Below are 16,320 nucleotides of genomic sequence, written 5' to 3'. Positions count from 1 at the left end.
ATCGTATGTATATCTCAAATAATCAGCAGAAATTACTTGAGATTTCTGTGCAATGATTGGAAATCATGTGTTATCACTAGAAATCACATGTAATCAGCATAAATTATTTTGAATTTCCGTGTAATCATTCCGGGCAATCATATATAATCACCATGAAATTTATGATGGAAGCATGTATCACCATAAAATTTTATGAAATCAGTGTAAATATTGTAATTCTAAAAGCCGCGACTTTTACATAGACTTTTACATAACGCATTGTAACGAGATACGCATATCATCACTAACATGTAACTCGTGGCCGTTCTGCCGGAGTTACCCGAACTTCGTCAAATACCGCTGACCGGTATCGTTCCTGTTCGTATTGCCGACCAGCGAAGATGTGGTGTCATAGTTTCATGTCAATTTCACTCACAATATACAAACGAAATTTTCCGCAACTCTATTCTCTTATATTATACTAAAGCTCCTAGTTCATTTCTACAGGCACAATATTGTTCTTTGATATTTTTTATAGACTGCTAGTTATTTTAAACGTGCAAGGTCCGAAATTCTTGTATCCAGCACATATTGTAACGAATCAACTGCAGAAGCCAATGACAAAACTTGGAGTTGTCGCGCGAATCACGTTACACAGTTTTTATCGCGACAGAACTGATACAACGATCACGCGTCGTCGTACGAGTATTGCATGTAGTATCCTATGCACATTTCGTGCTGTTGATAAATGTATGATGATGCATCTTCCTTCTTAGGTTCCGTCTTTTGCAGGACATACTCGAGATCCGCGTACATGAACAGCACTCATTCCTGGTTATAGTTTCCAAATTTGAACCACTTATCGTCGTCGCTCGGCAGTCGGATAACGCAATCATTCATTTTTCCGCGATCCGCGCGACTGCAATTTTTCACTGAAGTAATACATCTGAAAAAAACAAAAATGGTAACTATTATTATTATTATTGTCATTATTATTATTTTAAGAAAATTATAATTTTTCATATGTACTTATCGGTTGCAGAAATATATCTTGTTCTTGTTCCTAGTAATTTGCGATTTCACGAAACGCGACAAATTCTTGATCCACGCAAAGTGGCCGAATCGTTGCGTAGATCTTGCACAGCATGTTGATGTGCTTCTCATTATCGTGAGCCGTAGAAGAAGGACTTGTCCATTTTCGATATCGTACACGTTGATCGACACCGCGTTCGAACGTTTCCCATGATGTTAAAGGACATTTCGAATTTCTTTTAACATCATGGGAAACTAAATGCTTGTAAGATTTAGCACTATAAAATAATGCGGATATGAAGATTTCCGATCCTTGTCTTTCAGCCGGCTATAGAGTGGCGACCACCGACCAGGCAAAACATGCATTGTCGATGAATTGCACGTTGATTATGGGCTTCTTCAGCATAATTTCTCGCAAGAGTTCGATGTAACATCCCGCGCGCATGGGATTTAATTTATTTACGTTGACAGTTAAGTTGAGGATTCACGACAGTGTCTATCCGCTGTCATATTCTTGGAATTCTTCGAGCGATGCCAGGTAGACCCGACGATATGCCACTCGTACCACTCACGCAAATCAATGCATCGAAAGAGTTCAAAGTTTCGGGTAGTAATACTCTTATTCGCGCGTTTACCTGCTATGAATTCACTGTTAATTACAATTATCTTGATAAAGTCATAACTTTACGCTCTGTTACACGCTCGATCACAACTTCACTCGCGTCTTCGAGGAATCTGCGAAGTTCGATATGATCAGAGTTTATTATCGCGTCCGTCAAAATACGGCTTTCGAATACCATTTCGATCTTGCGCCATCGGAATCCCATGTAATCCGATGTAATCGGCACTCACATGCACGAATCATCGGCGCCGATTCCTTCAAACTTTCGAGGCGCGTGATACGTGCGATCAGTGATTATCTATTATCAATCGATAATAGCGGGCGTTAAACACGGCTCTGTTCCTCCAGATGTTCGATATCGCAACACTGTTCTCATGCGATATACTCTTCTCTGGTGTTCAGCTGAGCAATTTGCTGCTAAATCACGCTCCATGTTGTTATTTACGTTATCTGATTGACTAATGACGTGATGCATCTAGATCTTTACATTTTATATCATTATACATACAAAATCAATAAGTTCTTAGAAAATCTGTCAGAGGGCACTCGCAGTGTTATGTCACATTACTTTTTGACAAGTAGCATCTTTCAGTTGATTATTGTCAAATTTTGAGCGGAATTCATTGCGTGGTTTCATATGAAAGGTTTAACGCCGAAAAAAATCAAAGCCGAGTTGGATAATGTTCATACCACATCTACACCAGCGTTTGAGACTGTATTGTGTATATACAATTGAGTGAATGAATTTAAACGTAGTCGTACATCCACATATGATGTACCTCGTTCGGGACGTCCAATTGAGGCTGCTACGCCAGAAATCATCGATAAAGTCCATGATATTGTTTTGACTGATCGACGAGTGAAAGTGCGCAAGCTTGTTGAGGCATATCACATGGCACAGTGATTTCAATTTTGCACGAACAATTGGTTATGAAAAAGTTATCGGCAAGATGGATGCCGCGTTTGCTCACTGTGAATTATAAGCGCGACTGTGTGACGATTTCAAAACAATGTTTAGAGATGTTTCAACGTAATCCAAATGAATTTCTGGGTCGATTCATTACTATAGACGAAACATGGATCCATTACTTCACACCCGAGACGAAGGAACAATCAAAACAATGGACTTCACCGAGTGAACCAGCTCCGAAGAAGGCGAAAACCGTGAAGTCAGAAAGACCACAGTTTTTTAGGATGCACACGGTATCATTCATATCGATTACCTTCCGTCGAAACAAACGATCAATGGCGATTACTGTGCAGCCTTATTGGACCGTTTCAACAACATTTTAAAGAAAAAACATCCTTATTTGGTGAAGAAGAAAATGCTCTTTCATCAAGACAATGCAAAGACGGGTTTACACGTGCCCAGCACTGATGACCAAATTCAGCGAATTCCGCTACGAATTGCTTCCCCATCCAGCATATTCGTCAGATTTAGTCCCTTGCTATTTCCTGTTTCCAAACCTGAAGAAATGGTTTGGAGGAAAGAGATTCATCACCAGAGAGCAGCTCATCGCCGAAACAGAGGCTTATTTTGAAGGGTTGGACAAATCATATTATTCGGACGGCTTGAAAAAGTTAGAAAATCATTGGATCGAGTGTATCGAGCTGAAAGGAGACTGTCGAAAAATAAAAATAGATCGATAAAAAAAAATGTGTTTTACTATGTTTTTCTAAAAACTTATTGACTTGCCTTCGTACTATTTGGCAACGTTTCAATTGTATCAAAATTATATTGATGATGTCATCGCCCGGACATGTTGTGACATGTCGTGACATATCGAATGCTCTTAAAAAATAGAACTTGCAAAATTACAAACGTTGCATTTTTGTTGTATCAAATTACATTAATGATGTCATCGCCCGAACATGTCAAATGTTTTTGTGTGAGAAAAGAAAAATAGAAATTGGAGAAGACGGCAATGTATCGAGAGAAAAAATGGTAAGTATATGAGATAGCGTGGCACGGCGGCGACGACGTTCACGGCGTCGACGCTCTTCAATACCTTAAAATAATGCATATAAAGGCGGCATTTAATATACTCTATACACAAAGGCAACTTTGAATTGACGACACCGATCTTCTCACAGATTTTTTATTTAACTTGTTTTATATACAATGGTCGCTTGTAGGTAAACCCCGGGCAGCCTCGCTACAGCGAAGGATGCTTCTTTGCGTCAGCCTTGTCCGAGCGCATGAAGTAGTGTGATTTTTTGTATTATATTATAAGATCTATTTTCTGTCGTTCAACTATTGTACACTTTTGGAAGTAAGATAGGTATAAGATCGATATTTATTGAAAGTAAGAAAGAAAGTTCTAGTGCAGTCTAATGCAAGAACAGACCAATAGTTATTATGAAATATCTTGAACCGTTGAATTTCGAAAAATCTGTGATGGAAGTAGTGGTGGTGATGAAAGAAGAGGAGGAAAACGCCTCCATGGAGGTCGATTCAGTGACGTCATCCCAAATGATAAATCAGATGAGTCATAATTATTCGAAAGTAGAAAGAGAGAAAAGTTGAGTAGACTCCAGTAACGTCAGTCCCTGCGACGCCACCTGCTGATTGCTGTATCCATGGATTAGAATCCCCATAGTATTATTAGGTAAGTGTTCATGATGTAGCTTGTCGCTCATATTCAGCGACAAACAAGTCACGTGATTTCATATGTCGCTAATCTCGAATATCGCTCATATATTAGGTATATAACTTTGCTTCCGCCGTTTTCCTATAGATGGGTTTAGCGGTAAGTGGTGTGTGGCGTTGCGAGCGTTAGTTGCGGCGCTGCGAACGTTAGTGGCGGCGCTGCATGCGTCTGTCGCGACGCTGATACGGTCGTTCTTTCCATGACTCTTCCCATTCTCTCTCTGGCGTCATGGCGTGCCGCGTGCAGACCTCGTGTAAGTCTCTGCGATAGTCAGTAAGTTAGAACTCGGAAGTTAAGGTTCCGAATTACTTTGTGTATTCCGCGAGACCGATACCGATTACTATTCATGTCTGTGGCAATTGTTAGCGTCGTCCGATAAATTCTTAGAGTGTATCCGAGCCGTCTTACACGCGCAATCACGTCTCTACTTTCTAATCTACATTTGTATTTAGTATTTAGTTAGTTAGATATTAAGTGTGTATTAAATCGCCTCATGGCATAAAAATCAGAAGCAGTGAGTAGCGCTCATTCTCAACCTAACGTTTCCCGCCAATTGTCCTTCGCCATGGTTGGCAATCACCGGCGCCATATTGCGTAGCACGTGATCCAATAGCCACAGGTGGTCGAAATAAATAGATCATAGACGTCATACAATAAACTTGAGCATCTGTCAACATAACCTTATAGAAACATTAGTCGATTTGTGTCATAAAGTTATTCTCAATTGAAAATGTCAGTTTACGAACCAAATTCTCATCATTTGCGGGAGGTTTTAATTTTCTGCTTCACTATGAAGAAATCTGCGGCTGAGGCTCATCAAATGCTCTCAAATACTTATGGTGAGGCCGCTATTAGTGAAAGAACGTGTCATGAGTGGTTTCAACGCTTCAAGAACGGTGATTTTGACGTCGAAGACCGGCATAGCGGTGGAAGAAAGAAGGTTTTCGAAGATGCAGAATTGGAGGCATTACTTGATCAAAACTTGTGTCAAAATCAAGAAGAATTGGCACGATCATTGGGAGTGACTCAACAAGCCATTTCAAAACGCCTCAAAGTCATGGGAATGATTCAGAAGCAAGGAAATTGGGCGCCGTACGAGTTGAAGCCGAGAGATGTTAAACGATGTTTGTTTGCTTGTGAACAGCTGCTTGAAAGGCAAAGACAGAAGGGATTTCTGCATCGCATTGTGACTGGGGACGAAAAATGGGTTCATTACGATAAACCCAAGCGCAAAAAATCATGGGGAGTTCCCGGCCATGCTTCGACGTCGATGGCCAAACCGAATATTCACGGCTCCAAGGTCATACTCTGTCTTTGGTGAGATCAGCTCGGCGTAGTATATTATGAGCTGTTAAAACAGACTGAAACAATCACAGGCGATCAGTATCGAACGCAATTGATGCGTTTGAGCCGAGCATTGAAAGACAAACGGCCGCAATACAACGAGAGACACGATAAAGCCTCGAATTTCGGAAAAAAAACGACGGAAGCAAAGTTGTACACCTAATAAACGGATTAGTAGCAATAAATTTTGACAGTTATTATATCAATTGTGCCATGTAAAGTGCTATAAAGTCTATAATGTCATATCAAAAACGGTATTATGATTGAACCTCAAAAAATCAAGTTGATGCGATTGTGCACAACAAAAATAACGCAAAATTATGGCAAAATAGACTAATAGTATCTGTATGCATTAATAAATGTACAAATTTAAAAAGAAAATATAAAAAAAGAGGGGTTGATCCTTTTAGGTTGATCCTTTATTTAATTTGAAAGACGACGTAAGCGTGGATTAAAACAAATTATTGTTTAAAAATTATCAACAAATAATCGATTCCATACACCCATGAGTCGAAATGCTTTTTTTGTCTATGATCATTTCACATATGCTACAAGTATGTACAACAGTTATCTGAAAATTTCATGAAATTATCGCAAATAATAACAAATAATACAATAATTAAAGAATATTAAAAAATAATAATAATTTAATAATATAACAGTTAAATTAGTATAATGTATTGAGCAATTATAAAAAAAAGTCTGTATAAATAAAATAGGAAATAAATCATATAATCAGAGTTAAATGAGGTAAAATCACACGCAACAAAATTTTTTATTCATAAGAAATTTGTATTTATTTATTTATTGTGATAATTATTTAGAATACAGACACATCACAAAATTTGATAAAAATATACTCATTCGATACGTTTTCATTCAAAATAAAAGAATCTGGCAGAAAAAAGTGGTGATATGCTTCATGAAGCAAATTATTATTATGTAGAGTTGGGTTCCATTCGAAAACATTACCCGAGTGTTCCCATGTATCACTTTATCCTTGTATTTAACAATGGATAATAACACAATACGCGAGGCCACTCGTGTGACGTTTTTTCACTATACAGCTCTAATAACTATTCAGGTAAAGAAAACTCGTTTTCCTAATCTGAATAGATGCTTAAGGCAGATTCATTTTTCCACTACATTAATTCTATCATTTTATCAAGTTTTGCGATAACATTCTAAAGCTACATTCTAAAATGTTCTCTCCGAGGAAAATTTTACTCGAAATACTGTAATATACATGTACTGTAATATACTGTTACATGTTCTATATATTTTGAATAAAATTTTCCTTGCAAAGGATGTTTTGAAATATAGCTTAAGTAAATACCTTTATTATATTTACATCCTGCTGTTCCATATTTAAATTTTTACGTAAGAGCGATGTCACTAAAAGTTGGATCAATTTAACTTTCCAACAGTGTTGCTGGCGACAAGAAAGTGAGCAAATTGAGAATTCAGTCATGTGATCGTTTATTGTTGCGACAAGCGACACCATGAAATTGTATCTTACTACAGTATCGTCGATGTCGAAAAATTACGAAGCTATATTATGGACAAAATAGTCGAACGCCAAAATCCGCGGGCAAGAGTAAAGCGCTCTTAATATCGTTGTGCTGGGGATTGTGCTGACTTGTGTCAGGCTAGCACAAGTCAGATACACAGTATACAGTATCACAGACGTCGATAAATTACAAACCATCTATTATGGACAAAATAGGCGAGTGTCAAAGTTCGTGCGCAAGGGTAAAGTGCCCTTAATATCGTTATACCGAGGATTTTGAAGGTTATGCTAAGTTGTGCTAGACTGGCACAACTCAGATATGCAATTTTATAATATTGAAATAACTGATACGTATGTAAGCGTCATTTTCTTCCGAATTGCCAAACATCATTTTTTTATCATAATTTCTATTGTCATTATTTAAAAGTATTACTTTAGCACAATTTTAGCACAACCTAGCACAATTATGAAAATTGAAAAAATCGCAAAGTAAGGGGTTGACCTAAAAAATCATTTTTTTAATTTTCTAACATATTTTTCATATTTTGACTTTAATATTCGAGCACAACGTAGCACAAACCTAGCACAATTCGACACAATTCTCAAAATAAGTTGATTCCAAAAGTGGGGGGGGGGGGGGTAATTTTTTACAGGCTATATAATTATATACATAATTTTATACTATTTTATATAATTTTATATAAAATATTCCAAAAAGTAATCTATTTACGGACTCTCCACAATTAAACAAGAAGTAAAGAATACCAAGAGCGATTGAGAGTGCAACATTGTCGTTGGTAAATAAAAGAGAATAAACAAGAAATATATTCTATTATTTTGCGTACCAACGACAACACTGTACCCTCTCTCAGTCGCCTTTGATATTGAATTTGATATGAATTTTGTACAGTTATATATAATTACATATTTATTTATTATACACTATTACTATTATACACTATTATATTAGAAGGATGTTAATGTCTTTCTAATAAGATACCGGATTGAACATCAAAATTTGCTTGTCAATTTAATTTAATTTGTGATATTATTCCAGTAGTTTAATTGCGTTCCGTAAGTCCGAAAAACCAATACAGCGTGCAATTTGAATAGCTACAAATATGCATGTACGTATATAGTATATATATAAAATTCACATTGAATTATTTAAAGCATTGAAGATCTAGCTTCCGTTATAGGCTTGAATATTCTTACTTACAATTAGTATTTATTACATTTCGGTCTTAATAAAATCATTTATTATTATTAATATTATATTCATAAGCAATTTACTATTGATAAAATAGATAAATTTATATTATATTTACATGTGTATTTATACATATTATACCCATTAAAATCCCTAACTTTTTATTTACATTTTTAAAATTTAATTTGTAAGTATATTTATTATATACATGTATATGTAATGAATATTTATTCATACATTTATATACCATTTGGATTTACATATATACTCTTGGTGTATAATTGTATTATTTGAAACAAATTTCCAAAAATAATTTCCATCAATTTGACTTTAAATTCTTACAATGAATAAATCCAATTTATTTATTACATTTAAATGGTTACGAAACAAATTTACTTACATCACATTTCTCAAGAATATTCCTTTTCCAGTGTTGTTTGTTCTGTTTGGTGCTCGCTGATGGCATGAAATTTGTATGAGTTTTGGACTTCGGATTGATGTTCAATATATTCTGAAATATATAATTCATTATTATTTCACAATCAGAGAAGCGATATCGATAGTTTTTGTCAACATAAGATAACCAGCTTGAAGAATTTGAAAAACATTAAAAGATAAACAAAAGACGTTTTAAAGGCATTCTTATCTTAGAAATAAGATAAGAATGCCTTTAAAATGTCTATTATAATCTAAAAAATGCCTATAATATTTATAAAGTCTTCAATATTAGTTCAATATTTGTTCAAACTTGTAAAAACTCATGAAAGATCTTCATTCTTTATATGAGATAAAAAAATTGAAAAAATAAAAAGATAAAATCACACGAAATAATAGGTTGCGATAGATTTTCAGTACAGGCAGTCAATTTTGGAATATAGTTCGTGTCTCCTGATACTAATCGAATAGAATAAGAGACGCAGTATAATGAGATTTCTCATTGAAAATTTTTATCCGCTTTTTTTGACAAAATGATGTCTTGAAAGGAATTCCTATAATTCAGCTCCAAGATGGAAATTAATAAAGTTTTTTTGATAATTTTTGGACCTTGTTGACGATGATTATTCAGTATTCTTTTTTTCCGGAAATTTATATATAAAAAAAGAATATTTTTAGAATTATTATAATTGTCTGTGCCATTGGAGATTGGATGTACTAACCACGTCTATCAGACGTTTTGTGCGATACAGTATACGTATGAAAAACTACTGAAAGTCATCCATATAAACGCGACACATTGTTTGGATATCTATACAACGTTGAATTGTTTCATAGAAAGTAATTTTACAAAAGAAAGAAAAATGTGTGGACATGTACAGACATATTTCATAATATAATTATATATAGACATATTTCATAATATAATTATATTATGAATATGTTTATATATGTATTTATGTATGTTTCCTTTCGGAAAAGAATCACTGACTAACTATTGTATCCGTGCAGTTATATTACAGCGGCGACAAAAATATTATAGTAATCACTTAATATTACAAGCATCTATGTGATATTTTCGCACTGTAATCGGCGAACTACAGATAATAGTATAGATAATAGTATAGATTGCAGGAGTAGTAGTGCACAGATTGCAGTAATTGCATGCATGTAATCCGTCATGTGTAATAATTTCACACGGAATTATATATATATATATTAGATGCGCAACTAAGTTCTCGCTGTTATTTTGATGAAAATGCATCAAAATAACAGCGAGAACTTAGTTGCGCACCTAATATATATATATATGATAACTATATGAATATCCAACCAATGATTCTTTTTCATAAAGATTTATATATATTTATATATATTCATGCATGAAAAAGTTTTTTTGAGTATATTTTACTTATTAAAGCTTAAATATACAAATAAATACGTATATAACATATTATTTTTATATTATATTATATTATTAACAAAACAGAATCTGCTCGATTTCTATCACTGCTATCAATTACCATCGGATTGCACAGATCCTGTTATTTTTACTAGGATTCTACTATCAATCTGCCGTCAAAGTCTATCATGACAGCAGGATCTGTTGGAACGTGTTTTTATAAACGTATGAATGCGTCCAGTCAGTGTGCGCCCCGTGTTTAAAGAACCCGCGTTTAATCGTGAGCGCCGCTCCTGCCCGTTTCCTATACGCGACCCGTGATACGCTAATTATTTCTTCTTGTAATTTGAAAACTAAGTTCGGACAAAATTTTCGTAAAGGAAAAATCGTCTTAGAATTCAATCAGAAATACGTTTCTTCAGGGACACTTGAATTGTTCTGAATCACTCTGTATACCAGAATAAAGTATAAAATATCTTGCGAACTATTGGTTTTTTTTATATTACTATCTAAATACTTTTATATGCAGAATAATTAGAGAAACCATACGGTGTAAAAAAATTCCATTAAAAAAAATAGAGACTTGAAATCTCCGAAGCGCCTCTATTCATAGAAAAACTATTAATAGTATATTGTACTCCTCTTGATGCTATATAATTTCAACAAATATTCAATTATTTCATATCTCTAAAAAATGTGAACACGAGCATGACGTAGTAGATAGCGCACGAGACTGCTATGCCAGAGACCCCTAGCAGATTCAAAGAATTTTTCACGCGCTTTGTAGCTCCTCTTCAGTGGTCTGGCAAACTATCAAAAATATCTACAAGAAAACCTTTCAAAAACTGCCGGCATTCGGAATCGACGTTAAAATTGTAGGTCCCGTATGCTCAGTGTACGACCTGCATACACACCGTAGACATACGTATGAGAGGTATCGGACAACGGCGAAAGACGTTATAAAATCGAAAAAATATATATATCTCTAAAAATAGCGGAAATATTCTAAGTGGACAGAGTTACTACCCCACCTGTATGTATGAAAAGTCTTTGTATCATGAAGTTCACATTATGAATATTATACTGTAAGAAATAATTGCGACAACACAAGAAAAATATCAGGGTGCTTCGGGAATCGAATCGAGACCTGATTTCCTCCATATTGCAAGACTCCTGTCCTGCCATTGAGCCACACAGTTTTAATGCTGATAGCTTTTTTGTTGTGTTTATTTCCTCTTAAATTTCTTAAGTTCAATTAATTATTCAAATTTTAAAATATTTTTTTAAGAATATGCAAAAAAAGAGATTTGCTATCCAGATAGCAAGTTTCCAGCATATAGCTATAAATTTGATACAAATTGCATCGCCTGAGTTGCCATCTTTTTTGAGGAAAGCAGTTTTCGATTTTGCTTATGATATTGGGTGGCGATATATATATCATTACGCGCGATCAAAGGGAAACAATTTCTCTCTTCTCTTTTATAAGTTAGGACAATCACACACGACAACATAATGGAAACTAATTCCACAAAACCAATTTGTTAGCAATTTGCCAGCAATATGAAAGAAACTGTTGCAGTAAAAAAGGTTAACTTCTAACAATGCTTCCTAACAAACTCCTAACAATGTTTAAAATCGTTTCACAAGAAAACTTTAAGATATCTTTAAAAGTTTATTAAGAAACATCTTTGAGATATCTCATTAAAAAATTCTGAAAGACATCTTATGTGACTTATGAGTTGATTTTAGACATTTTACTCATTGTGTTGACAGGTGTAAGTTACTATAAATAAAACAAAGCAGAATAAAATATATATTAAATGTATCAGGAGATTTCATTTACTCAGTAAACGTTTCAAAAAAAGTTCTTTTCTTATCTCAAGAAACGTTTTCTTATCTAAATATATCTCATATAAGTTCCTATAACATAATGTCCATTATCTCATTGAATATGCTGTGAAAATAACATCGATATATTCAGTACAAATTCAGATAAGTTAGAATATTTTCTATATTTTAAAAATGTACATGGAATATACTATAAAATATACCAATTACAATATTCGAAATATATTTTCAGAATATTACGAATGATATTTTAATGATATTCTGAGAGTAATAAAAATAAAATTCAATAATCCAGCAAACATTAAATTTCTTTGTTTACACTTCTTTAATGTTCGAGAAGCTGTCGATTTTTTATTCAAGGTGAAAAATAATTGTGTTCAGAATATTCACATTTACAAACATGTCTGTCCAACATCTCAAGGAAATTATTAAATTAGAAATCACTTCCTAACATCACGGCAAAAAATTTTCACTTACTTCGATATCAGGCACATCCTTGCTTAACATCGGTTTCAACGATGCCATTTTTTGGAACGAAGTAACATGCGACTTAATGTAACAGATTTGTGCGCCAAATTAACGACCGAGAAACTGATGTAATGAGTTGAATTGCGAGAGTAGATTGTAAAGTAACAGATTATTAAAGCAACTCGCTTCGAGTTTATTTATCAGAGAGCGGAGAGATAGCGGAATCTCAAAAACTACGATTCACTTCGACATTTATGCCTGCACTGAGCTTGGATACTTTAGTGACTCACTTTATGACGTAGTACCACGTCAACACTCTCAGATAATCTTGTATTACAACAATCAGTAGAAAAGATATCTGGAAACGCGGAAAAGTATCCAAATCAGAAGTGATCAATCTATTTGTCTGGCGTGCTATTATGGAGATTAATTTAGTGTGGTACTATACTAGAATCTCATTGTAGATGCCGTTTTACGTTTTTATGTATGCCACAGCCTTAAAGAAGCAAGAGTGTTGTCAAAAATTTTAAAAACCAAAAATAATACAATAAAATAACAATTCTACTCTACTAAAATTTATTTTTTATACTTGCGCTTTTTAGCTACATTTGCTTCTCGCTCGTTTTGTGCTATATTATTAATTTTTTAAACAAATGTAAGACAGAACACACTAAATAAAATAAACTTTGTTAAACACAAAAAATTTTTTTAATGCAAAAGAAGAAGATATAAATAAATAAAAATTACGAGCTCCTTTTTGCTTAATTCTGTAACATACTGCTGAAGCATACGGCTGAATTCAGCAGAACATTTATTTTGCAACTATTTCGGAAATTTTCTTCACGCTGATTGGATTATACTTTTAGATCTAGAAGAATTTTATCTCTACAAACAACCATAAAACGATTATGAAACTGTTATGTTCTATTGAACACAGCCTATGTTACAGAATTAAGAGCAAAAAGAAATTTGTAATTCTAATTTACTTATACTTTCCTCTTTTGCATTGAAAGCTAAATTTTTTTCCTATTTAACAAAGTTTATTTCATTTACTGTGTTCTGCTTTACATTTGTTTTAAAAGTAAATAATTTAGTACAAAATTTTAAATATTTGACCGCACTCTTCTTTCTTTAAGATTATGGCATACATGAAAACGTAAAGCGGTGTTTACAATGAGATTTTAAAGTATAAAACTTAAGCTTTAAGACTTAAACTATCAAAACTTGACCAATCACAGTGAAGAGACTAATTGATTGTAATTGGTCTGTCAATTTCTTACGGCTTAAGACTAAAAGTTTAATTTTACATCATAAAAGCTCGTTGTAGATGTCGCTTAAGGCAATGACTTTACGTTCTCCACTGTGATTGGTCTATTCGTTTATTGCTTAATTTTTGTTATGCGACTACAAAACATTTTCGCGTGTCACGCGTACTACGCCCCGATGAAAATAAAAATCAGAGCGTAAGTAAATGGAGAGAAACAGGAGTATAACTAAAATTTCTAAGAAGTGAAAATTGGAACAAAGAAAAATAAAAGAATTATAAGTGTAAATATTTTTTTTACGTTTCATTGTTCCAATTTTTATCTCCTAGAAATTTCGTTCAAGCATCTATTACCCTCCCTTTATTCGACTTATACTCCAATTTTTATTTTCATCAGTGATGAAAAGAAAACACATAGTTGCTTATTTAAAAAATTATCTATTTTGTATACATATTTTTTTAAAGCAACGATATATTTTCTTTCCATCAACTAATTCATTATTCTTTTCGTAAAAATATTAAAGTACGATTATCAATAAATTAATAATTTATGAGTTATTTAACATTTTATGTCAATATATGCCAGAATAAAGTGTAAAATATCTCGTAAACTATTGATTTTTTGATATTAGTACCTTAATATTCTTATATGCAGAATAATTAGAGGAATCATATTGTGTAAAAAAAAATTATACAATTCCATTTAAAAAAGTTCCAATTAAAAAGAGGTGACCTTCCTATCTTTTTGACGCCTCTAAAAAAAACCAACATGACCAAAATACATCCCTCTCGAAATCCTTTCATTTTCAAACACTTTTCACTTTGAAACATTTTTTTATATCATCAAAAATAAGCAAAATATTTCAGATGGTCGATTTAAGTGGATCACTCTGTATATATAATATATTAGACTGACAAGGAAAAAAAATTTTGTTTAATCGGCATTTCAACTCAAAAGCTTCCATTTTATGCCAAAAGAACACCCATAAACTTTTATTTAAAAATATTAAGATTTAGAGGTCGCTAGTGAACGATTTTTAAATCAAAGTTTTGATTTTCCTCAATACATGTTTGACTTGATGTAAAAATAGCTTAATTTTGATTTTAAATGTAATACTGTACATTTTTTTGGTCGCTGAATATTATGCAATAATTCATTTAACTCTACGCCTTAAGAAATACAGCCTGATTAATGTGAAAAAATAACCAAATTTCTGAGTTCAAGGTCGATTTTAACAAGGTTTCAATCATTCAAATATGATGTTATTCCCTTCAAATTGTAGATCTGTTCATCTAGAACTGCAACTTTCAGAGGTCCTGCAGGAGGTCCCGGGAAAATTCCAACTGAATCTTGTTCTGGGTGAACAAACCTACAATTTGATGTAAGTAACGATCCATTTGAAACTTAGAAACTTGGCAAAATCGACTTTAAACTCGAAATTTAGTCAAATTAATTGGACTGTAATTCTTAAGAATATATCGTAGAACTAAATGAATATTGCATCGTGTTCAGCGATCAAAAAAAACATACAGTACCACATTTAAAATTTAAATTAAGTTATTTTTGCAACAAATCAAACATGTATTGAGAAAAACTTTGATTTAAAAATCGTTTACTTGCGACCTCTAAATCTTATAATATTTTTGATAAAAATTTAAAGATCTTTTGGCATAAAATGGAAGCTTTTGAACTGAGAAGCTAGCTAAAAAAAATTTTTTTTTCTTGTCAGCTAGTACATATATATGTGTATGTATGTATATGTATTATGTATATATATATATATGTATATATATATATTAGGTGTAGTAAAAAGAAATCCATTATTTTTCCAATAGATGGCTTTAGTAATCTTATTACGCGTAGACGAGATACAGATTACTAAAGCCATCCATAAAAAAATAATGGATTTCTTTTTACTACACCTAATATATATATTATATATATATATTATACATATATATAATATTAGAAAAAAATAATCTTTTTCAATACTTCTAAAAGGGTTCCTAAATTTATATTTAAAAAAATCTAAGAAATTTTCTAAAAAGTTAACATTATATAGAAATTCTGAAAAATTATATAGACTTATAAAAAATCTTTTTGCTAGAGTTATTTTATCTTTATTATATTTACTAGACCCAGAATGATAAAATTAATTTTAAACCTCGGGGAAAATCCGAGCGCGTTCACTTGTAACATATTGTTGTATTTGCTTTTAGTTTCAAAAAAATATCTTTTGAAAACAGTATTATAAATTAAATTTTCAATTTGATAATTTTGTAAAAGATAAATAATTGTTAATTAATAAATAGCTTAGCTTCACTTGCCTTTAATTATTGTAAGTAATTCAATTCTATGAAGATATGCTTGCCAGAAGTTTTTTTTTCAATTTTTGGAGGATTTGAAGGTTGATATGGAGGTAACTAACGCTGTATTAATAAAATGTTTACTGTCACAACATGCAATGAATTACACGAGGAAATGCTGTTTGCCTTTACATCATCGTTCTATAGAATTGTACAAAGAGAATAAGTGATAGTCCAGCATGATTAAT

General features: G+C 32.8%; 1 protein-coding gene across 4 annotated transcripts in view; it reads right to left on the bottom strand.

Moving 5' to 3' along the window:
- su(r) (dihydropyrimidine dehydrogenase su(r)) overlaps positions 1 to 16,320 on the bottom strand; it is a 49,101-nt gene that overhangs the window by 26,322 nt on the left and 6,459 nt on the right. The window contains exons 1-2 of one of the 4 annotated variants that reach the window (XM_087416574.1): positions 16,094 to 16,185; positions 8,749 to 8,859 (exon numbers count right to left, since the gene is read on the bottom strand). In XM_087416574.1, coding sequence (XP_087272700.1) covers positions 8,749 to 8,814 — 66 coding nt within the window. In that variant the 5' untranslated portion in view covers positions 8,815 to 8,859; positions 16,094 to 16,185. The other 3 variants (XM_087416575.1, XM_087416572.1, XM_087416573.1) reach the window with 3 other exon arrangements.

The sequence above is a fragment of the Acromyrmex echinatior genome, unplaced genomic scaffold (assembly GCF_024713525.1).
Source record: "Acromyrmex echinatior isolate Ae372 unplaced genomic scaffold, ASM2471352v2 Scaffold39, whole genome shotgun sequence".
Lineage (NCBI taxonomy): Eukaryota > Metazoa > Arthropoda > Insecta > Hymenoptera > Formicidae > Acromyrmex > Acromyrmex echinatior.
The sequence above is the reverse complement of the archived record's forward strand: the minus strand, read 5'-3'. Positions and strand labels throughout refer to the sequence as shown.